At 42.1% G+C, this 24236-nt stretch overlaps 1 protein-coding gene across 3 annotated transcripts in view; it reads right to left on the reverse strand.

Moving 5' to 3' along the window:
• Positions 441–24236, reverse strand: part of LOC110397475 (neuropeptide-like protein C4orf48 homolog) — a 28568-nt gene continuing 4772 nt past the window's right edge. For 2 of the 3 annotated variants that reach the window (XM_021393806.1, XM_021393804.1), the window contains exons 2-4: positions 7806–7950; positions 5895–5983; positions 441–1143 (exon numbers count right to left, since the gene is read on the reverse strand). In XM_021393806.1, coding sequence (XP_021249481.1) covers positions 1072–1143; positions 5895–5983; positions 7806–7929 — 285 coding nt within the window. In that variant the 5' untranslated portion in view covers positions 7930–7950 and the 3' untranslated portion in view covers positions 441–1071. Of the gene's footprint in view, positions 1144–5894; positions 5984–7805; positions 7951–9400; positions 9551–24236 lie in introns of those variants that run through there. The other variant, XM_021393805.1, reaches the window with a different exon arrangement.

Consider the following 24236-nt stretch of genomic DNA (forward strand, 5'->3'; position numbering starts at 1 on the left):
CACATTGCTCCTGCGGGGTTGTTAGCTGGATCTATAGGGACAGCAAACCAGAGGAGTATCAGTCCCAACACCCACATCTGCAGCAACTTACACACACAATCATCAGGATGGGCACCAGGGGTTCACCAAGAAAGTCCTAGGCTTAGAGAGCAAGTAATTCCAGACTGGAAGGGGGAACAAAGGTTTCACTGGAAAGGAGAGCCAAGGCAGGTCCAGAGCAAGTAGAACAACAAAGCCAAGCTAGAACAAGATGAGGAAGACCCGACTGCAACAAAACCCAAGAAACTCTGAGAAGCTATTCCACTCTAACCAGGATCAGCTGAAGCCCTCTAAAGGCAGCCTGTATAAATACTAGCAGAGCAGTCTCTAAATCTCCCCTCTTATCTACTTACAGTAAAGTCCCAGCAGTTTAGTTAGAGAGGTAAGGCCACAGGCAGGAGGGTAAGAAATTGAAGACTTTAATTAAAGACAATGACACTCTTACACAGGATGCCAGAAATTCAGCACTAACATATAAGCTCTTCTGGTCTAAACACAGCACACATATACCTCCTCATAATGCATGCCTCTTCACAGCCAACAGGATGTTTGAATGTGGTCGCAGTGTAAACAACAAACAGGAAGGACTTCCATCACCTTTAATACACCAGCAAAGCCCACAGAGACCACAACCACCTGTCTCAGTATAATTGGGTAAGTTGTTACAGAGATATGCTCTAAAATGTTAGAGACCAAAACCAGCTGCAAGCATCTCTAGAGCATTGTTGGCTCTATTTATCCTGTGGGTTACACTTGGCCAACTGTGATTTAAAAATCAAAGCAAGCAAAATTTTTCCCCACTCTAATACCAAGTAGCAGATTTACTGAAACTGAGCCCTTACTGGCAATGCAGTGACGCGAAAAGAGAGGACTATTTAAAATCCATCAAACAGAACAAACACATAACACACAACCCCCATTTCCTCAGTACAGTGGGATGTATGAGCTTGCAACGTGAGCTCCAAAAAGCTGTGTTTTATACAGCTGCATTTTAAAAACCGCTGAACAGGCAATACAGTTGGCCTCCTGGATTCAGTTCAGCAGATTTGCAGTTACACAGTCACACAGATTTCTCTTTTCCACCTGAAGAAGCAGTGTTTCTGTCTGTAAGAGGAGGAGACAAAAGCAACATAAAAAAAACGAAACGTCAGCACTGTAAAACCAGTTAGCTCCCAAAGAAAAGTCAATCTCACTTCTGTTCTGAAATTTGGAATTAGTTGTATGAGATGAGTCCTAGCATAACAATCAGAGGTATTGCTTTCTGGCTGCAAAGTAGTTTAACTTCTGCATGATTAATTGGCATACACACATGGCAGCGCTTCACGTGATGCGGAGAAATTCCGTCTGGTACCCATTCATTTTTTTCACATTAGCACATTCAATATGTGTCTAGGTGCTGCTATTTTTTTTTTTTTTTTTGTCTTCCTTACAATCTTACTTCAATTGTGCACACTGGAGCATAAGCTACAAAGTTAATGAGAGGTTTATGAAAAACACAAAAACCTACCAGGAATTCTCTTTCATTTAAAAACAGGCTCAAAAAAGTTAAATTTAGAGTACTGCAGTCTGGTCTAACTACCGAAAGTTACACAGAGAAAGCAAGGTATAATTTACCTGTTTTAACTTCTCTTGTTTCACTACTGTTATAGCTAACATGCTGTTAGCCTAAAAAACACTAGGTGCTGAGTTAGCACATGGAAATATAGTTAAAACATGTGATGGGACTGCAGGCTTCTTTAAAAAAGGAAGTCCCAAACTTGAAAGAACAAAAGCCCCTCCACCTGAACCAGGATTACTGCCTGCAGGGTTTTCTGGAGCAATAAGGGTGGACTGGGAACTTCCTGAGCTGGAGCTGGGTACAATCTGAAATGCCTGCACCTGTGCAAGAGTGAGCTGAGAACCAGGGAATGGACAGCACAGCTGCATAAAGGAGATTTGTGAATCCCTCCTCTCTAGCACACACGTGCCTTGCTTTTCCTGTCTGTGTTGGGGAACCTGTGGCTTCAGTGGATGCATGAAGGAGAGCAGTGCTGCCTGACAGCAAGGTCATATCCTCATTTATTATACCCAGTCATCTCTGTCTATCACGAGAGGAAGATGTATCTGGGAATCGTTCTGATCCAAGAGAGAACTTCCTCCTTATTGCTATGGGACAAACTAGCTGTGCCAAGTCCGCCTACCAAATTACTAGTTACTGGTGTAAGCAGTTATACAAAAAGGGGCACTATAAAGACTATCACATCTAAATGCCAATGAAAGCCGCCCTTCACTTGCCTCTCTTGTGATGGCCACATGATTAAAGGCTATTTTTTAGAAAGTTATGATATCTATTGACCTACACAGCCAAAGGCACTCAGAGAAGAGCTGGGCTAAAACATCCTGCTTAAAACCTACCTTCCCAGTACAGGAAGAGGCATCTGTTGGGCAGGTCTTTTTCTCAGCTGACAAATCACTCAACGCAGCCCTGCGGTATTATCTTAAATCAGATATCACTTTCAATCATTTCAGCTACCCTGCAAGGCTGCAAAGATCTGATTAGACTTTGCTAATTACCTGAAAGATACTCAGTCACCACCTTCTAACCGTCTCCTCGACATCTTTTGCAATGGTTTGTCTAAGGGAAGCTGACAGCTTTGGAGTTAAGCCTCAAGGCTGCTTACCATCTTATTAAAGATATATAACATTTCCAAGCTTTGTTTTTACTTTCATGGGTACATCTTACTTAATGGGCTCTGAATGTTCCAAATAACCACTGACAGTTTAGAAAGAAATAAAGAACAAAATGAATGGCACTAAGTACATCTTTACTGACTGTTCTGTGAGCATGATTATAAAGTCATTTGCACAAAGATTTGTTATTATCCCCTTGGTGGGTCAAAGCACATCAAAGAAATACAAAAAACAGGGCAGAGCCCAGATTCTCAGCCTACAAAAAAGCTGGTAAGCTCCAGCTAAAAAAAATTAAAAAAAGCAGATCCAGAGCTTTTTAAAGTTGTAATGGAATAGCCACTGGTCAGCTCTGAAAAAATTGATTGGAATTTTGAAAGTGTTCATAGTGCAGATACATAGTGGATTGTGTAGCCCATGGACTGGATTTGTTTTATGGGAGCTGTTTTATTGCCTGCTCCCTGCTGGCCTCTGTCCTGAGCAACTTGCAGATGCAGCAGGGGGCTGGCTGTGGGCTGCTGGAATCGTTTTGATGGTAGTAGCAGTACAACAGCCCTCTCCTAGTTCGTGATAAGAGCTGCACCGACCAAATTTGGTTATTAAGTGGAAAATCATGGGTATTCCCAGAAAAGATTCCTCAGAGTTGTTTACTGCAGTTAAAACAATTAATCCAGCCTGCAGCCTGCTCCAAGGGGCCAGCAGCAACAAACAGGTGGAAAGCAGGATGTGGAAGGGGACAAACAAATCTGGTACCTGCACAAGTAGCAGCCAGCCTCTCAGAGGTGGTCTGAGACCCTTCTCTCACTGCATGAGGAAAATGCATCCAGTCCATCAGTCAGTAAGTGATCACCACTTCAGTGCAGGTTACAAGCATTGCTTGTCTCGTAAAAAGAACAGGCTATAGCTTATGACCTCCATAAAAAGTTAGGTGACCTATGCTGGAGTTATTCTGCTTTGTTAGGCACCATGCAGATCAACACGGGGCCAAATTAAGTGAGAAAACTCTGAGCTGTGCAAAAAAACTACAGAGTTTCCACTGTGCAGAACTGCAGAGTGAGATTTGCAGGAGGAAATTAATGGGAATTTCCTCTCTAAGCTTTTGGGAATCCCTCCCCCTCCAACACAGTTAGAAGCTGTTTAGTCATCAACTAAAAGAATTCTTCAAGGAAATGAGTGTATCCAGAGGGAATATTAACAAAGGGCATTGTATTTTTGGGACAGGAAAATTTACCCCACTCAGCCACAAAACAGATCAAAACAGTCAAATGTAAAATATATAAGTGGCTTTTTATATGTCTTAAAATACTCAATTTGCATCAAATTGGGCTACAGCAGAATAATAACCCTAAGAATTGAAACACTGTAGGCAGCACTTCCGTGATCCAAGTAGTCCTCAAATATTAAATATTTCCATGTCTTTTGAAGATTTAGGCAGAATTCCTTAGTAACTGGAATAGGCCTGTTCTATCCAGAGGCACTGAAAGAATTCAATATGGATTCAATTGTTCAGATTTGAAAGTGGTAAGAAAGAGAGAGATTTGTGGCAAGAATATAACACGGGGCTGCTTTTTCAGGCTTGCTGTCAAATCTACAACTGTGAAACTCAACTATAGGATACTCCTTTTCAGCAGAACCTTTTTTATAACCTTGTTTCCTTTCCTTGGCTGTCTTCACAGAATCATAGAATGGCCTGGGTTGAAAAGGACCTCAAAGATCATCTATTTTCAAGCCCCCTGCTGAGTGCAGGGTTGCCAACCACTAGACCAGGCTGCCCAGAGCCACGTCCAGCCTGGCCTTGTCTTTTATTTTTATTTTGAAATAGTAAAATACAGTTGCTGGTTTTGGGGCTCAGCTGCTCAGTCCTCATTATTAGCTTTCAGCTTTGGAAGTCTATGTTTTACAAAGCTTCACTCTCAACATACAATCTGTAGGTATCATAAAGGTAACTGCCATAGCCAGACAACCAGAGAAGATTTTAGTACTCGAGATATTTTTGAATTGATATTTAGAAATTCTAGCGAAAAGTTCAAAAGTTCTTAACAGAAGGAGAAGTTGTGATAGAATCACTTTTCAGCACAATCCGAACCTCGTTTTGGCTGTATACAGTACTCAGCAGATGTATTCATTAACAAGATTTCTTCATGAAAGAGCCCAAAATACACTTGACCTGTACCTACTGAACAGATTTTGCTTAACTGCAAATCCACTACACGCTAATTTGGTTCTGCTTGAACGTTTGTTTCTTGAAGTGTGTCACAATTCAAACCATCTTTATTCCTACATTTTCATCATGCGCTCTGCTTGGAGTTACTTCAAAGTATTCTTCAAAAATGTCAGTTTGCAGGCTTTGAACTGTGAATGACCCTGACTGTAGATTAGAATCGCGGAGAAGTTTAAATGCCTTCCGCTGAAAAGCCTGTGCAAGACGCAGATGCAGCAATTCACCTAAAGGGGACATGGGAGGTAGGGGAAAAGATGCCCTACCGAGGCACTACTATCTGACAGCAGCTGGGATGCAGCGAGCCACTGCAGGCTGCAGCAGCAAGGGACAGATTCAACTTCTCTCACAGAAGGGGGATACCAGCCTTGGCAAATTCTCCACACTGACTACAAGCCTAACAAGTTCTGTTTGTGATGCTCTTCTAGTTTGTGGCATGCTTCACCTTTATAGAACCAGAGCAATGTAAAAAAAAAAAATCTATGAGATGATGTTTCCTCCCTTAGCCTCTCTCTAAGGACAGAAACATGTATAATAGCGTATTTCAATTTAGTGTGGTTTTTTGTTTGAGCTGACTCTCTCCTTTCGGGCAGTAAGTATGATGTTCTGATCTTACTCCCCCTAACATAAAAATTAAGGTGTGCGCACTGCAGTGCTAAAGACTCTAACTTGTCCAAGGGAAGGATAGAGAGCTTAGGTCTGACAGTTCACTCTTTACTAAGCTTCCTAGTTTCTCTGATAACCCAACTGAGTATTCCACAGATTACTGCCTAGAGGAGTGAAATGTAGTTACCCAGCATCACCTTAGAAGATAGGACTCTACAGTCAACTGATAGTGCCCTGTGCAACATCCATCCACCTTATCTACTGCTATCCACAGCATTTTCTGCCATAATAAAATACAAAATCAAAGCAAGAAACAAGCAAACAAACAAACAAAAAAACAAAAAGAAGTTGAATGTTTCCTTACCCGTGTATCTAGATTATAGGCCGTTTTCTTTAAATCCTGCAGAGCCCTCTGCATGAACTCGAATGCATGGCAGTCAACACAGGGACGGCCTACGAGAGCATTTAGTAGAGAACAGAGCATGAAGTACTAAGTAGAAGGAATAAACAGTGATTCTGAGCAAGATGAACTACAGAAGAAGGTCCACAGTGAATACTGACATATGTACTCTTAAATAATCCAGGTTTTTCTAAGAGGTCCATCATGATGGTCCACCCCGTGTCTCAATGGCAAAAGAATGACTTTGACAAATTTGCATTAAAATAAAAAAATCGTATTTCTTTCTCCTGTGCTTCCTCCGTTGTTGTTCTCCACATACATCTTTTCCTCTTCCCCTTTCCACTATCTCTCTTCTCTTGTCACCATTTGTAGAAGTGTGGAAATACTAAACCTATAACTTGAGTCTTCCATTTTGTCCCACAATGCCTGACCACATGTTCAACCTCATCTTCTCCAGAAATGATCTCTAAAACTATGATCCTGTTTTCCCAGGAAAATTCTGTCTCCTAATCTCACAAACTTGAACTTAAAACACAAAGCTAATGGAATACAGATGATATCCTTATCACTAAGATAGATCACTTCAACTTCAACTTTGAATACAATACACCTTTGTAGGAAGCTAGTGAAGCAAGCAGCAGATAAACTCAATGCCCTATCATTAGAGGGTATTGCTGATAAGCAGAACTGATGCATTCTGGAATAATTGTAGTGTTTAAGATATCCAGATAATCCACGCTTAAGGTCACAAGGCTTGCTTTGCCTTGATCATCGTAACACAAAGCTGCTCTAGAACAAACAGCAGTACAGAGACTGAACAAATAGAGACATGATAAGATGTCTTAGAATGATAAGGCTCTGTATATACTCTTATTTGCTTCTCAGTGCCTGTGCTTCTCTGACAACTTTACAGGAAATATTGGGCAAGTAAGGAACTCTGAGCACAGGCACAGTTTCTCTTTGAAGTATGGTAAAGAAGAAAGGATAAAACCTAGACTGAGGTTGGAATATCCTGCAGTGTCTGTCTGCCTGTTTTGCAAACACTGATATTTGACTGATTACTACATTCCTGTGGTGAATTGGAGTAGAAGCCTCCAGCTCATGACCTGTGTGCTAACAGCAGAGGGGGATCCTGCCTGCATGGAGAAAAGGAGTCTGCCAAATTCTTTAACTGGCTAGTTTAAAAACAAAAAAAAAGGGGGGGGGGGGAGAGAGAGAGATAAAATAAATATCACGGATTAAAGACTCCTCTCTCACCGCTGAATCACAACTCAACCTTAATGTTACCTTACATACACTAGATACAAGGAGAGAACAGCACTTTCCACTTAAACAACTTGATGCATGGACCTGCCATTATGTTGATAACATAAATTAAACTCAATACAGATTAGCAAGGAGGCTTAGGTGGTTGAAGGTAGCAAGGCTAACAGTTGACAAGTTGTGCTTTCCTGACATCTTCACTGTGAAATTTTAAAATAAGAACTTCTAACTTTACCAAGAATGAAACAAAAGATGGATTTCAATGCCAGTTGAAATAAGTAAGTCTCAAGAATGTCTCTGAAAAGTAAAGGTAGTGATTCATGGCATAGAAAAGACTAACACAATGAAAGGGCTGCACAAAATAAAAAGTGCAGAACATTGCTGGACTGCATATGCAAGCAAGACAGCAATAGGCAGGAGACAAGGGTAAGAGACTAGAGAGCCTTGGATGAAGAAGGAAAACAGTACATACTTTCAGATCATAGTTTTAAAACAATGTAAACGAGAAACTTCCAAAACAGTCTAAATTATTTGGACAAGCTTCAGCAATGTGGTGCCTTGCAACATTAAAACTACAGTACAAGATGAATGAGAGAGCTGTATGGTACATACTTTCAGCTGGTATGGCTGTTCCTGCTTCTTGATCAGATCTAGCAGGCTCCATGAGAAGTAGTGCAGCCACAAAAACTAAAGGAACTGTTAGGACCAGTCTTCTCAGAAGGCAGGGTACCAGCATCGTGGGAACGGGCGCTTCTCTCTTTATCAAGGGACAGAAACAAGTCAGGGAGGAACATTACAAATTGTTACAAAGGACTTTATGTGCCTGATGGCTAAAGCATTGGCTGTTCTCCTTTGAAAGAAAAGAAACAACAAAATAAAACTAATAAAAAAGCAATCAGAAGATCTATAGCACAGACAGAAGTTCTCTATACTTTTCCAGCATTGCACATAAAACCCAATGGCGAATGTCCATAGATGTGAAGGAGGCCTAAAGTCTCTGGTTTTGGTTTCATGTGAATACCGGGATGCCATCAACTTTGCCCCCACTGTGACTTCAGTCTTTTTTCTAACGACACAGTCAGAGACCAGAACATGAATCTGGACTGCTGGCTTGCTGTTAGACCTTGAGATCAAGCTTGTAAGGACATTTTTAGAGCTGCCTGAGATTGACTTGAACCTCAAAACAAGTTTTTTGCTTTATTCGTTTCTGAATATCACAGCCAGGCCACACCATGTCCTGAATACAGGTACAATCTGGTCCTGCAACACCCACTCTTTCGTACAAATGTTAAATGTTTGATAAGTACAAAGGCATCAAACAAAGTATTTTCTTGATCCAACAAGTAAACTGTTCAGATCAAGAGCAAACACAGGAACCTTGGACTGGCTCAAGCTGCAACTGCCTGGTAGAGATTTCAATCACAAGCCTCAAGCATCCTTGCAAACTAAAAAGATGATCCTTAGTTCAGCCAAGTTGACCTTCCGGTCCTGTATGTTCAAAGAAAAGAAAGAATCAAATAAGATTGTAACAACACAATAAAATCCACATGAAGAATTTCTTTAGCTAAGTCCAGGAAAGCAGGACAACAGGCCATTTCTTCTTCATTTTTAAGTAGGTACCTACTAAACAAAAGATGCTGCATATGAACATCAAGTGCACGTGTGCTGAATGCAGGAGAATAGCATTCCCCCAAGTAGCCTGTACTTCACATGTGGAAGTACCATAGAGGGAGACAGAAAGGGAAAGGTTTTTTCCCATCTTGCCACAAATACAGAATTGAACAAGTCTACTCTTTGATACATGCCAAGTCACTGTTACAGACACAGCTAACCTGAAGCTGCAAATTCTGTACGAACACTTGCAGCCTGTTCAAACCAGCCATTTATCCAGGAAAGGTGCAGCATTACACACATCCCCTTCCTGTGCACCTCAATCTAAACGTAGGATCAGAGGATGGCTCAGAAGAAAGACACACACAAGCACATATAGAGTAATAAATGTATTTGCACCCATACCAAGTAATACGTCTGATAATTTCTGTAATCCCAGAACAGGGTTTCCTATTCCTCCCATTATTTAGAAGCAATCTGCTGTGAAGGCTGTTCTCACAGTCAACTATCAGTGCTACAGAGGTTCAAAAAAACAAGGCAGATAGAGTGCTCAATTTTTTTCATGGTACCTCACACACTGACCACCCCAACCTCACCTCAGCTTCCTATGTGAGCCGTGCTGCCAAATAATTGCTCCCTGAGCGCAGCAGTCACCTCAGGCCACATTTAAGTACTGCCTCTCAGTAATTCTGTGGGAATTTGCTATCTGTGAGGAATGATCATGACAGGCTTCCAGGGTGGTCTCTCTCTGCAGTGTAACCACAAACACAGACATGTGCACGGTTCTATTTGTAAGAGAAAAGTCGCCCCCTCCAACAAAGGAAAAAAATATCAGTACCTGATCTCTCTCGTGTCTTTGTGGTGGTCTCTTTGAAATGGCCGCTGCGAACTGCTAACAGAACAAGTGCAGCTTTTCTGAGCATGTGCACTGTCTCTTTTTAACCTTCCCTGAAAGAGGTTATTACTATGGGGAGATTTCTGCCATGGCAACAATGCAGAGCACTGCAGCACACAGCACAGATTTAAAGAGGAACAAGCTGTGTCTCTCAGGTCCGGGGAAGGATGTTTCTGCTTTGACATGGGAGTCCCAGCAGAGACTTACCTGCTGTGGGTATGGTTTTTAAAGCCAGGCCATTTGAATCATCTTACTTCAAGTCCACTGCATGGTCTTCCCCAAGTCTGCTCAGCTGGATGCAGTGCCTAATTCAAGCAACATGCTTCCTCATGCCTGAAAATAATCACGAAAATTACACCTGCTTTATGGGAAACTAGGAAAAGCTATTTGATCGTACTCAGGAACCGCAGTGCATGTCACAGCTGAGATTTTGGGGAAGGCCAGGAACTGTTCAGTCCACAGTCTGCCACATGAATAGTTCTGAGCTACGGGGTTGTAAGCACTCGTGCATTCTTTCCCGGATGTTTCTGCAATCCCAGCCTCAGAGCCATCAGAAACAGCTGCAAGTGAGAAGGCAATAAACTCTGAAAGGGAACTGGAGTCCAAATCCAGAGTAAACTTCACCTCCCTTTTCCAGACTGCATCTCTGTTCCCCTCTCAATACCTCATGAGCTATACTGCACAACAGCACACTGCGGGTGTTCCTGCTGAATGCAATGCAGGCATGGAACACAGATGATCAAGTACTGTCGTTAAAGCAGAGCTAATTTCAGGGGTTTCCCCATCAGAAATTAGACACTACCAGTTGTTGTTGAAGTGAATGAGCACAGCTGAGGGCAGCTGCAGCACTGGGAAGCATGCACAGATCTTCTGAGGGATCATGCTCTGCGTCTGCTTTTAGCCACCTCAGTAGGGACTCAATCTTAAAGGCTCTTATGGCAAAATCTGGGGGCACACTGTGCCCAGGAAGGTTGGGAACAATCTATTGTCTACCATGAGCAGAAAGTCCTTTTTCAGAGTTATGAATAAATTGCTGGCTAACATTTTTCTTTCCAACATGCTCTAAATCCTGTCTCTCTTGTACAGCCCTAGGGGAATGTTTTGCTCCCATTAATTCAACTTTTCAAGTCAGATGCTGAGATTTCTGGTTGTTCAGAGTGCAGCCATGATGTGATACGAAGATCCTGCATCCATGAGCAGTGTCAAGGGAGGATTCATTACAGCACTTCCGTTCTTATACATCAAAAAAAAAGAGAAAGAAGGGGAAAATAATTTTTAAAGACTGTTCTTTGGGCAAACAAGATTTAGCATTGTTCTGGGAGAGATAACTTTATTCATGGTCCTTGTCAGCCATCTAATCTCACTTCCTGTCTTCCTGATACATAACATACATATACACATATATACATATAAATACGCCTTTTCTTAACCTGTGCTCTTGATCATTCCCAGTAAATCTTACCTTGTTCTCCCAGCTCCTGTCCCATCTCTGTCACAGTGGTAACAACAAGCAGGCAATCTGGGCATTACCCCTGATTGATTCCCCCACGCAATGGGCTACTGACTCCTCACTAAACGTAAAAAATCTGCATCTGTCATTCCTAGCTGCCAAGTTCCTTGCTCTAATCATCTCATACCAGATGCTGAGACTCCCTTCTTCAGCCATCCTGCAACCACAAGGACCGACTTCCTTCTTGGAGCTTTCATCACATTTCCCTTTCACTCACCTCTCCCAGTTCTGTACCATGCTGAGCACCAGCTTTTCTCCTCACCAAAGCTCATTATTTTCTCAAGTGAAAAATACCAGTGTACTAAAGTGGAAGTTTTCCATGGAGAAGAAATAAACCCCGTTTTAGGACACTTTTACTTGAAAAAAAATGTTTTGGAAAAAAAAAATCATTTTGACATTTCAAATTGATTGTTTCTGGCTCTGTGCTTCAAAATTACTTCCTTCTCAATCCCACGATAAACAGAGTAAAAATATATGTCATGCTCAGTAAATGAAATTGAAGAGTGGGAGCAGCTCTTATCTTAAGGAAATTAGAGCCCATCCCCACCAAAACTGTACAACTGTGACAAAATCCTTCTGATTCGTACTTCTCTCATGTAAGAAGCGTAGGTAGAGCAGATGCTAGCCCTAGGGCACCCAGATTTCATCCCCAAGGTCTGCGGCTGCACAGCACTGCATAGCACACTCAGGGGGATTTCGCTGGCTGTGCCTGAAGCAGCAGCTTGGGCTGAGCACTGAAAGTGGCACTGGGTGAAAGCTGGAAGCTCCTGTCTGTCCTGCTGCCTGCTGGGATCGTTCACGAGGAGAGCAGCGAGAACGCACAGCTTCTTTGCATGATGAAATCGAACATAATGGATTTCTTCTTGAGAGCCCCAGCAGCTAAAAAACATCGAAACACTGTTTCTGAGGTTTCCATTTTTCATCCTGATAGCGCATGTTTTGATACTATAAATATTTCTGTGGGATTGATAGAAGAGCTCAAGCCTTTCCTCTAAGCTACTGCTTGGTCTCTCCTTAGCTCTTAAATCTAATTCTCTGTCACAGCAGAAAACTTTCTTCTCTGACTAAAGATAACACATTCTATCACTTCTCCTTCAGACACCTCTATGCTTTCTCACAGCCTGCCCTGTAAATCATGGTAAAAATCTCCCCGCAGAGGTGCCATCTTCCCTTGCATCAAACCCCCGTTAAAGCTTTCCCTCTGCCACGAATCCTACAAAGCCTGGCAGAACCTGGGGAGAAAACTGGCTGTGACTGCTGCCGCTGTGCAAACATGCTGGTTCTAGCAATTTCTGCCTCACACCTCTCCCCAGCTCCCCTGTTGCCATCCATCCCACAGAACTGCTTGCTGAATGCTGCAGGGCAGGGCCTGGGCCTGTTGATGTGGCACCGCATGGCTGCAGCGCCGGCTGAGGCCTGTGGGCAGATGTGAGCAATAATAACACTGAACACTCAGTGCTGATCGCATCGCCCCACACGGGCACCTGAGCTATTTGCAGAGCAAGGCTCTGCTTGTTCTCCTTCCAATTTAAAGCTCTTGGGAAGTGTCAGAGTGACCAGATGAAGAAACAAAGCCTTCCTTTGTTCCCCAAACACGTCTCGCATAACTTGGTTGCAGCAAATAATTGTAACGGTTCCTCCTCCCTTTTCCCCCGTCCAGTAATTTTAGGAGTAATCTCCTTGTCAGTAATTCCGATTCCTGCAGTCCCTACCTGTCAGAGTATGGCTCATCTGAAATAATTCAAGTCCCCAAAGTGTTGAGTTCCAGCACAACCCCAAGGCCGGGCTCACGTCCGACCCTGACTTCTCTGCATGGCTCTCGGGGAGACCTGCCCTGTCAGAACAACTTACTGCTTTTTGGATCAGACATCAGAATAAGGGCAAATCTTGCAGCCTCTCGCTAGGATTTGAGAAGCATTTAAAGATCCCAAGGCAATTTGCAGGAAAGGTTACCATTAGCTGAACTATCCTTGGCTTGTCCTGTTCCCATCCACCATCCTGCAAACACCTTTGGGGAAATAAACTTGTGTTCCAAGCTGTACTTGAGCTATTTCTAGGTACATAATTGTTGCAACTTTAACTATTTTGCAAAGTCCACAGAGATGCCTTGAGTATTTCGCTATACAAATAAGCACACACGTGAACGTGCGACTCCTTGAAACAGAGGGGAATAAACTGCCCTTTTTCCAAGATTTCCACTCTAGAACCAGAGCTAGAGAGCTTTCTCTTAGCTAAGAAGCCATGCGGCAACACCAGTTTCCTTGCAAATGCTCCTTTGAAAAACAGCAACTAAGGAAACTAAAGAAAATTAGATTGAAAAAGTTGTAAGATAATCAGTGACCTTTTTTTTGCTCCAAAATACATATAGTCTGCCCCAAAATATATAGTCTGTGCAAGGACTCTCAGGCTTCAGAATCCAGAATACTCATATTCAGGGGGCTCTAAATCAATTCCCTCCTCTGGGAACCAACTCCTTTGCAAGCAGTCACCTGAGATTGATCCAGAATGACTTGTGACAGCAGTATGTAGATCTCATTAGTAATAATTCTAGCATTAAGATCTCTCTGACTTAACGGCTTAAAGATGGATGCATATTTGTGTTTGAAAACAGTATCTTTAGCCTGAGTTCATATTTACAAGATATTTGCAAGCTGATACACATGGCTTCTCCTTTCTATAATTTTCTTCTTGTTTTCTACAACTTCAGTGCTACAAATTGCAAGCTGGTTAGTACAGTATTAACCTAATGTTGCACAAACTGTAGCTGCAGCTTCCAGCTAAAGGTTTACTCATGTATTCAAAATGTCCTGTTTACGAATTCCTCATTTGTGACCCAAGTATACTTTTAGACACTGGCCAGTGATGAATGAACAATGAATACTCATGAAGGGTCATTATAGTGGTCACCATCTTGGCTGAGATGATGGAGAACAGCCAGAATTAACACTGCTAAAAGCATAACTAGTTTCAACATAAGTCAAGAATCACTGATCAGAGCAGGAACAGACTCCATTTACGGGAGGCCTAGAACTAGCTCTGGCAGGGATCCCACACTCATTAACAGATTACACTCCTCAAGTCCTCAAACTCACCTTATTATCTTTCTAGAAGTGGGAGACAGTGACCACAGGGGTAGAACATATCTCATGTTCCTGGGAGAATTTTTCTACAATTTTTTCTATGCAACTGCTGGCAAAAAAAAAAAAAAAAAAAAAAAAAAAAAAAAAAGGTGCAGGTATACCACCCTCAGTTTACATTCGTCTGAAGGAAAAGGTATTGGGCAGGAAGGACCTATATATTACTCTTCCCATTTACTAACTTAGTAGAAGCAACAACTGTCAATCTGTGATAGCACCCCCCATGCAAGATGTGCTGTCCAAACGTTACGCAGGGCCTTTCTCACACTGTAGCTGATCACCTTCATGTGCTCTGACATCCAGACAGTCTCGATTTCTAAACAATGCATCCTGGAAAATATTTTTGCCTTCTTCCACACTTGTTCTTCTAGATGTGTTATTGGCTTTCACTGCACAATGTTGTAAATCACAAGGATGTAAGCAGAATGACAGCATGTAGGCTCCAGTTAGTACAAGATCTCCATCCAGTTTTAGGCAGACAAATGCATGGCAGCTCTGCTTTCAGACTGTTCATTCACTGTTCACTCCCAATGCCTGTTAGAATACAGTAGTCGCTCATGTCCCAGCAACATCAAACTCATCTTAAGAAATACCACAGCAGATCTACAACAGTGAGACTATGTGAAATATACTTTAAGAGAGCCATGAACAAATCAATCTTATTGAGAGAAGCTTGCATGTACAAGTAGCTTTAGAAGTAAGAATCAGAATTTGGTAATGCTGCAAAATCTTCCCCTTCATAAAAGCCCTTCAATAACTGGCAACCTCCTTAGAGGCTGAAATACTCAAGTGAATGCTCCTTTTTCTCCTGATCTCTTTCTTCATATCTTCCTGTTTTAAAAGCAATAAAAATCCCTGCCACATGCAAAAGCATGTATTCCAAGGGGATAAGGATGCTGAAGAGAAACAAAGATACCATGATGTTAGGGGCATTAACCAGATGGTCATATTAACAGATAGCAGAAAATCTTAGAAAACTGAAAAGCCAGGAAAATGAATGATTTCCTCTCGTGAACAAAAAATAATAAGCTGCCCATCCATGCAAAGAAAATTCTCCTCGTACTTTCCTCCTTCTTCATGGAAGGACAGAGATCCATCTATAACTCAGCCACTAACACAAGAAAGAGTTAATGATAAAGTGAATCTTGCCAAGAAGTTTGAAGGTCATGTAGGAGCAGCCACACAGGTCACATTGGAGGGAGATTTTCTTTTGTGAAGAAAAGAGTGAGTATGGTCATGCAAGATGCAAACAAAAGTAGGGAAGTGAAGTTAACATACATTAACTTCACCTCCAGTGAACAGCTGCAGTGCAAAGGCGGGATACAATGAGAAAGTAGGTTGGGTAAGGGAGAGAAAAAAAGGCCAATTTAGCTGTAAAAGGGGAGGAAAGATCCATGTTCTCAAACCTTCCAAGTCCTCAGACAAGATAGCTATAACTGTGATAGACAAGAGTACTTTATATCTAGGGATGAACAACAAATATTTTGCTCCATACCTCACGAAAAATATCAATAGTGATGTACAGCACTCTGAGGAAGAAACAGATATCCTGACCTTGAAGATCTAGAACTGATCTGTGAACCACAAAACGTGGTTCACACAGGCAGACAGCTGAGCACCACCGAGCTGCTCGCTCACTTCCCCCACACACCTAGCAGCACAAGGCACCACAGGAGGAGCCGTGAGGAAAATTAACTCCATCCCAGCAAAACCCTGTACAGTTGCTTGAGGAACGTAGACATGAAGGTAATATATCATAAGGAATGGAATGCCATAATACAGCTTTATTGTACGGGGTGTTCTGCAGACATGACCCTTCGCTATGACTTCTCTGGATTACTGTTTTTAGAAACTTAAATCTCACCGAATCAGGAAAAATAGGATTTTCACTGTCACACTGGAACCCAGAACTGTCACAAAGCCTTAAGCATTTCTGTCTGACAGGTGAATCTGCCTGCCAAAACAGCTGAACACCTCTTCCAATACTCAGCCCTGCCTGAGTGGGAGTTGGATAGATGCTCATACAGTTTTAATAGCCTGAAACAGTGCTTACACTTAAAAGTAGGAACAGGTTATTTACAGTGCTACCAAATTTTCAAGGTGAGGAAGAAGAGAAATCATTTTACCGTGTGCTTAGAGATGTACGCAGGACATCTACCACCTTAGACCTCTGCCAAAATATTACTGCTCTCTAGAAAGGTGGCTGGAGCAAACGTATTGGCTTCTCATTCCCTTGTCGTTGATAGCCTGGCGTACTAAGCCACAATGGATCACCGAGTGCTTTATAAAGGGCAATGTGCTGTGTCATTGGATGACTGCATGCTCGCCCCATCAGCCAGAATTAGCATCAGCTTGGCTGCCTTTCTGCTCCTAACATGGCCAGCTCCAAGCAGTGCAAGTTGTACACAACGATGTAAATGGATGTAAAAGACAGACTCCGGCTTTAAAATATTCTGTAACCACCCAGAGAACTTCAAACATGCACGGAATTCACTCAAAATATTGCAGAGATGGTCAGTGGCATGGGTTTCCCAAGATCAGTCAATAAGCATTGGGACTGTGCTGAATCAGTGCACATTAGATATGAGGGGACAGTAAAGCACAAACATACACTCCTTACATAATAAATATATAGGATGGGCTGAGAGAAAAATCCGTCCAACTCATCTCCCTCAGAATAACTGCTAGCTCTGAGCTGAATCTTCAGACATTACTAGGAGGCCCTAAGATTGCTGAAAATGCCTTAATCAGAATTTTCTCACCTTTTTCACGTTGAGGGTCACCTTGTCTTTTGTAGGACTTTCTACCTGTTTTTAGGGAGATGGGAAAGACTGGGCAGTAAGCACTCAGTTATTCCTGTTCATTGCTTCTGGATGAGGAGCCTGAAACAGGGAGGACCACCCTCTGTCCAGGAATGTGGGCATCCCACAGTACCATTTACATTATTTAAAATATTATGTCTGAATCTGTGATAATGCACAAATTACTTCCCATCGCCTCAACTCAAAAAAGGAAAGAAAAAAAAAGGCAGAGCTTTCAGTTGCATAAAGAGTTTTCTCTTGCCAAGGAATCTTCTCTGGGCAGGCATCCTGCATTTTTATCCCCAGAGTGCAGCATCCTTTCCTCAGACAGCAGGTATCTTTAACTTACTTCCCCACTGTGTTCTGGAAATGGCATCAGGAGTGAAAAGAAAAAAAAAAAAAGATTATGTCAGTTAAAAGATCCTATTATTCAAAGTGCTTGCAACGTCTATGCTAGTGGTGTATTTGTGATATGCTAATTTTGCTAATATCACCAGACAACTCTCAAGTGTTAGTCTAATCTACTATATCCCTGAATCACTATGGGGTGATGGGTTCACGTATAGGGCATGTGACTGCCATAGGGGGAGATATTTTAGTAGGCAATTTGATGCAAATATTTTTCAAGATTCCAAAAAAAAAAAAAACCAACACTTTACTGAATTTATGTCAACTTTACAGCACAGTTGAAGCAAAGAATGATCTTCCAGTAACACTAGATGAAGTATCCTTTCAAAAAGGAAGCACTTAGGCTCTCTGTAGTGTCTGGAAAAGCACACCCTATACACGGCAGATAAACGTGGCTACGGTGTTCTTGGTTATTACAGCTGAATTGCAACTTTTATTGTGATCCTCACTTAACCTCTCCCATTGCTAATTTTTTCATAGACTGCCCTGGCACAGAAGTAAATTTAGGGAAAGCACTTTAAACAGAATTGATGCACTGGTTTGAGAACAAAACAAGCCTACCATTCCTCCTTGCTTCCAGTGGTATTTTCTTTATGAGCCCCAAACATTCATAGTTGGTTCAGCTGTTATTGTATTTAAACTTGAACAGCTCCGAGTTAAAAAAAAAAAAAAAAAAACTGTTTAGCAGTTTTAAAGCTAGAAGTATTTAACATTTCTCCCTTGATATGCATGGTTTGACTCAGTGCCCTGTTGTATCAATGTTACTGGAAGGGCTTCATGCAAGATTTAGAACGGAGAACAGCAGCGCAGGACATTCAAGATGACAAGCAGGCAGACAGCATGCTGTTGAGCTGGGGCAAGGCCAGGAACCACAGCATCTTTAGAGAAGCATTTTTGAGAGGCAGTAGCTCTCAAATTGAGTTCAGATTGAGTCCTGAGTTCAAGCAAGAGGAGCTGCTGCCTTCCAGAGAGGCAAGGTACCTCCCATTAGCTACCCAGGCTCAGGATCTTGTTAACATAAGAGGTAGGATTTCCTTGCTCCAGCCAGGTTTCTGCAGGAATCAATGTCTTTTTCCTAAGGAGAGAAAAACAAAGCACCTCCAGACTAGCAGTGTAGCTCTCTTTACCCTGCACCTCAGGAATGTCTCTCCTCATCATTATCACTCATCCCTGCTTTTCTGCTTGCTAAAAAGAAAAATAAACAAACAAACCCAATCACATGCACATACCCTACAATTTCAAGACTTAAAGAGAGGAAAATATTTGCTGTTTTACCATCAATTATTTTATTATTTGGACTGGTTTTATTTACTCAGCTGTTAATTGGAGAGTGTCAGATGCACCTTTTTTAAGAAAGCCTGTAATTAAGCACAGTCAGGAGTCATTAAACTTACTCAATAAGCCTGCTGCTTCCTATTAACTAATAGCAGCTTCCAAAACAGATTATTTTTTTATTGGCTAGGCTTGGTTTTAATTGTAAAACTATCTTTGAGGGCAAACACACACACTGTACTTTGAGATCCCACCTTTAGGACTTTGTACTGGACAATTAGTTCCTTCTAAACTGGAGTTGAAAATTTCTTCTTTCCTAACACCTAGCTTAACAGAGGATTAATCTGTCACCTTTTGCATAAAAATGAGCTTTGGAGATTGACTATGTCATGAGTCACCTTTCACCTTGAGATCAGCCATTTAAATTGCAGGTTGTGCATCTTTGCTAGTGCTTTTCATCTATGTAGGAAAGAGACCAGATGCTGTTGTGGAATGCTTCTGAATCAGCGAACTATTTTGTCTCTAAATAGTTTTAAATTGCAAATGTTACTATAGAAAGACAGGAGGGTACAAAGATATTAGAAATGGCAACTCTGAGAATAAAGAAAATGTAATTTTAAGACCCTACTTTCAGATGAGACAGGCAAATGTTTAAAAAAAAAAAAAAAAAAAAAAACCTTTTATTGCACTAGCAAAAAAAGCCATAGGAAAATGTTTGGGTGCTGTTCATGTCACACACCATATTATGTTGGAATTTCCATTTGACACACAGTCTTGTCAGTTTGGAGCATAGCTGTGAACTACAGATGCTTTTAAAGTAAGGGATAGAGGAAATTTATTCCCATTCAAAATAGAACCTGTGCTTAACATTTATTCCAGGTCTAAAAGAGTCTCAGATGTACTGGTCATACAGTCAATTTTCCAGTTACGCTAACACTGAAAGAGACAGAGTACATACCGGGTGCCCTCTGCCCTTTATCTTTCAAGCTGGTTTCGAAATCTCCAAACAGAAATATTTCTTCTGTTTCTAGAGACCAGCTGTTCAACAAGAGGTGGGAAATACAGAGAGCAACATGCAAGCAGCTTTGAAATCTGCTCATGCTGGCATGGCAGAACTGAATTAACTCATCCTTTGGTTGACAGCATGCAAAAGACAAGACAATTCACAGAGGATTTTCCCACCTGTGCATGTTTAAATATACAGAAGAAATTGAGTTATAGTCTCTTTTTGCCACCTCTCCAATGGTAAGCATTTAACAAAGGGTGACTGGAGAGGGGCATGCTTCATTCTTGCGGTGGCTGGGGTTCAGCAGGTGCACGACCTTTTGTTTAATCACCTCCCTTAGGAGCCCCTGCAGACACTGTGGATAGGTGACTGAACTGAGGACAGATTAAACAGAAGGGCAAGCTGCAGATGCTGTCAGCCCAGGAGCAGCCATTCACGCAGCAGACAACAAGAGAGGTGCTGACAGCAAACTACCCACTGGTGCTGTACTGCTGAGGCGCATCTGCCTCTCATCTAGAAGAGTTTTGTCTTCAGTCTGTTATCGACTCCCAAGAAATGCATCTATGTTGGCAGTCATGACTGTGACAAAGGATTACAAGTCTTCAGCCATGTCAGTGACCTCCCCTGCATCTGTATGCTGCTTTGCAACACCAGCTTCCACATTGTGCTCCTTAGTTCTCCACCCAGCCCTGTCTATTTCTTCATTTTCTTCATTAAGTCCTGCCTCTAGTTATGGGCAACAAAGTAAGAGGTATAGTGCCGCATGGGACTGCTGCTCACCACTACCCACACTTGTAGGCTGCAGCAGGCAGGTGAACTACACGTATCACATTGCTTCAGAAAAGCTTCTGAATTCAGACTGAGCAGCTGCTGGGGTTTGTACTTTGGGCATTTCTTTTATAGGCAGCTGGTGAGCTCAGAAGTGACCCTAAAATCTGCCACAATTATTAGACATATTGTTAACTTTCTGTGTATCTATTCTTGAGCTGGCAAATGGGGTAACCAAAGTTCTCAACTCTCTCAAGCACAGAGAGGCTTTATTCACCCTGGTACAAAGCTTAATAGCACGTCATAACAGTGCTGTTAACCACAGCCAACACCCCAGAGCAGTGTCTTCTACTGTCCCCAAGCTAGGCCAAAGAGCAGCTGGAAGATCATGACTGAGACCCCAAGTTTGAGTTTGGGAAGGCAGTGCAGAGAGCAAGAATCAGTCTGATATGTTTGTGGGTGCCTTGCTACAGAACACCTGACAGTGTTTGACAGTGTTCTGTAGCAGTTGTGCTTCCTGAGGACTTGTGGCATTGTGCCTAGTATACAGTACCCCTGCAGATCTGAGAGTAGGTGATACTTCAGAATGGCTTTCTCCTCCTCCACATCTCTGTACCAGCCTAAATGGGAAATGGTTGTCTTTGAGTATCTTTCCAGAAGCCTACAAACTGATGTACTCATGCAGCAAAACTCTACTGGTACATTCTTATCCTTTTCACTTTGGTATTCACACTGCACAAAGAATTCATCCCCCTTTTCCCCTTTGCTGCTCCTTCAGATGCCCACCAGCATTTTGTCTAGTTACCACAGCAGGTAGTAGCTAAGTAGGAACAGAACTGAGTTCAAATCTGACAGATCAATAGTATCTGTCAGATACTACTGGCACAAGCTTCTTAACTAGTTGATACAATTGTTAGGCTTCAGAGATATGTGTCCCTCCTGAAGTTACACACCTGAACTGCAATTTAACCCCTCTTCAAATCTCAAGGCCCATCTGGCTGCCTACCTTTGCATCCTTCTATAGGGAACCTGCTTTAGCGGGGGTTGGACGTGACAATCTCTAGAGGTCCCTTCCAACCCCCATGATTCTGATCTCCAAAAGTCAGTCAGACTGCCACTGAAACAACTGAATAAAATCACCAGTCCTTGATCTATTCCTGCTTCTATTTAAAGGTGATAAACAGATGAATTCACATCAGATCTCATCAATGTTCCTTAGTCAGCATGATTGTTCTGGACTTCCTGGCATTCCTACAAACTGAGCAAGTAAGGTTATTTAGGGGCTAGGACAGAGGGGAAGGGAAAGTAGATAATATGCTGCCACCTTTTGGTTGCAGAAATGAGAACAGGTACTATCTGGAAAGATCTATCTGGAAGAAATTAAAGAACATCTGTGCTCATTTTCTGTAATGAAGCAATCAGAAAGACCATATAGTGAGAGAAGCATCCCATCATGTTCTACACTGTTGCTATAAGTTCAGCACGTATATTTCATACTTTTCAGTCCTGTTTGGGATAGTAAGTAGTAATCAATAATAAATTAATAATTTCTCTCATTTAAAACACATAAAGTTGACAACAGTCACCTAAAATGAACCCTCTGCATTGCTAAACAGGTTTGACACAACACAGAAACAATGTTGTTTACAATGGATACTGCATGCTATAACTCCCACTTTACTACTTACATAGATACACACACTTAAAGTAGCCTGACACCAGCGTTACTAGCTTCGTTATCAGTAACTCATAACTTTTAACCTTAACTGTTTGGGAAAGATTTTCTGTGCTCGCTGACTGCTGAGGATCTGAAGAGTATTTTGCTTGTTTTTCAAAATGTGTCTAAGAGAGCAAGAAGATAGAAGAACGTCCATTGTAATATTAAGAAATGCAAGACTGTTCTGTCAAAGATTTTGTGCACGTTCTACGCTGAGGCAGAGCCCTGAAATTTAACAGAGGAGCTATCTGTATCAGGGATGTGCTTCTCACTGCTCCTATGAGTCACTGCACAAATTTGCACCAAGCAATAAGCCTTTGAAAATCCCAGTTCAAATATGTTCTGTGAAGGCTCATGGGGGCTTGTGAGCTCAAGTCCGTGATGTTCTGTTACTGTTAGCTCCTACACACCAGAGGCTCTTTACATTTACTGTGTATACAGACTCACTGAGTGTGCCCTATTGCAGAGCATAAAAATCTATCCAAGACTTGATCTTCTTGTTTCTCCAGGCTAGCAATGAGTTTTCAATCGTTCCTGATGGCAAATGGACAATGTAAAGGAGGAGAATCCTGCATGCCTGTTGCAGAAGGGACAGGAATTCTCCACGCACCACCAAAGCAGTGTTGATAAGTCTGTATTGCCCTATATTAGTGACACATTGGTCCTTGAGCCCTGGAACTCTTTACAGTTTGCAAGCTCTAGCTCTGAGATTACTTGACAGGGTGTTCTGAGGGTCTCCTGGGTGGAACACCAGGACAATACACCCTAAGAGTATCTGGCCAGGAGATCACCTTACAGGACACTGTTCATACAACTTGTGCACACTGCACTTCGGTGCACCTCCCACCTGGCATAGCCCCAGTCAGTCAACCATGTGCAAAACTGTGCAGCAGACCTGAACGAGGCCCTTGTGCTATATCATGCTGTCATTATAGTTCACACATGGCTGCTTATGCAAAACGTCCCTGCCTCAAGAAAGATTTGCAGACCTCAGATATACTAATGGTGCCACCCTACACTGTCCACTGACTGCACTACCCTCCAAAATCTGTGTCAGAAAGGATCCTAGTGCCTTTACAAGTTCTGTGCTTTCTTGCCATTTGGAAGAGTTCCCAGAGAATGAGAGAAAAGCACTAAGACTTATCTTTTTTATGCATTGATCACTCACTGACAGTCCCAGCAGAGGCACTCACAACCATCATCAGATAAAGATCAAGAAGTTGAAGGAACCCTACAACAAGGTTGTTGGTAGGAATTTTAAGGTAAAACAGTCCCAGTCTCTACATTCTTCAGGGAGTTTAGCTCCATCAATCATCAAGAAAAGGGTAAGAGGAACTGATTTTATCTTCCCCCTATAAGGAAGGATGTGGTGCATGGATTTATGATACAGTGCCTGACTCAACCTCTCAATCCGAGCCAGCTGTGGGAAACAGCAAGACATATCCTTCCAAGGGTAAATATGAAAGTTTCTTTTCCTAACAGTAAATTCCCCCAGTCCTCTTGGCAACTAGGATTCCTCTCCCCATCTCAGCACTAGTTTTTCATATATCGTATGAACTTTCTCACCCATCTTCCAGGGCTGGGTTTCTAATCCAATTTACAACACTGTGCCATGTTGTCTTCCCAAATTATGACAGGGCATGGTATACCATTACATCTTTCTACTGAAAAAAAAAAATATCTACAAGGGGAACAATCTGCTTATTTCTCCTGAAGACTTCCAGCTCCACTGGGAAATCTCTTCGAAGGAAACATACCTAAGTCAAACTCTGTGCCTCTATAAGACAACTCTGCTGGCTGTGGGAGGAGGTGGAACACTGGCAACACACAAGCAATGACATGTATACTGGGAAGATACAAATCCATGTCTGGCTGTCAGCTACCCACAACCCTTGCCTACATGTGTATCGTGCCATAG

This window comes from Numida meleagris, chromosome 4 (genome assembly GCF_002078875.1).
Source record: "Numida meleagris isolate 19003 breed g44 Domestic line chromosome 4, NumMel1.0, whole genome shotgun sequence".
Lineage (NCBI taxonomy): Eukaryota > Metazoa > Chordata > Aves > Galliformes > Numididae > Numida > Numida meleagris.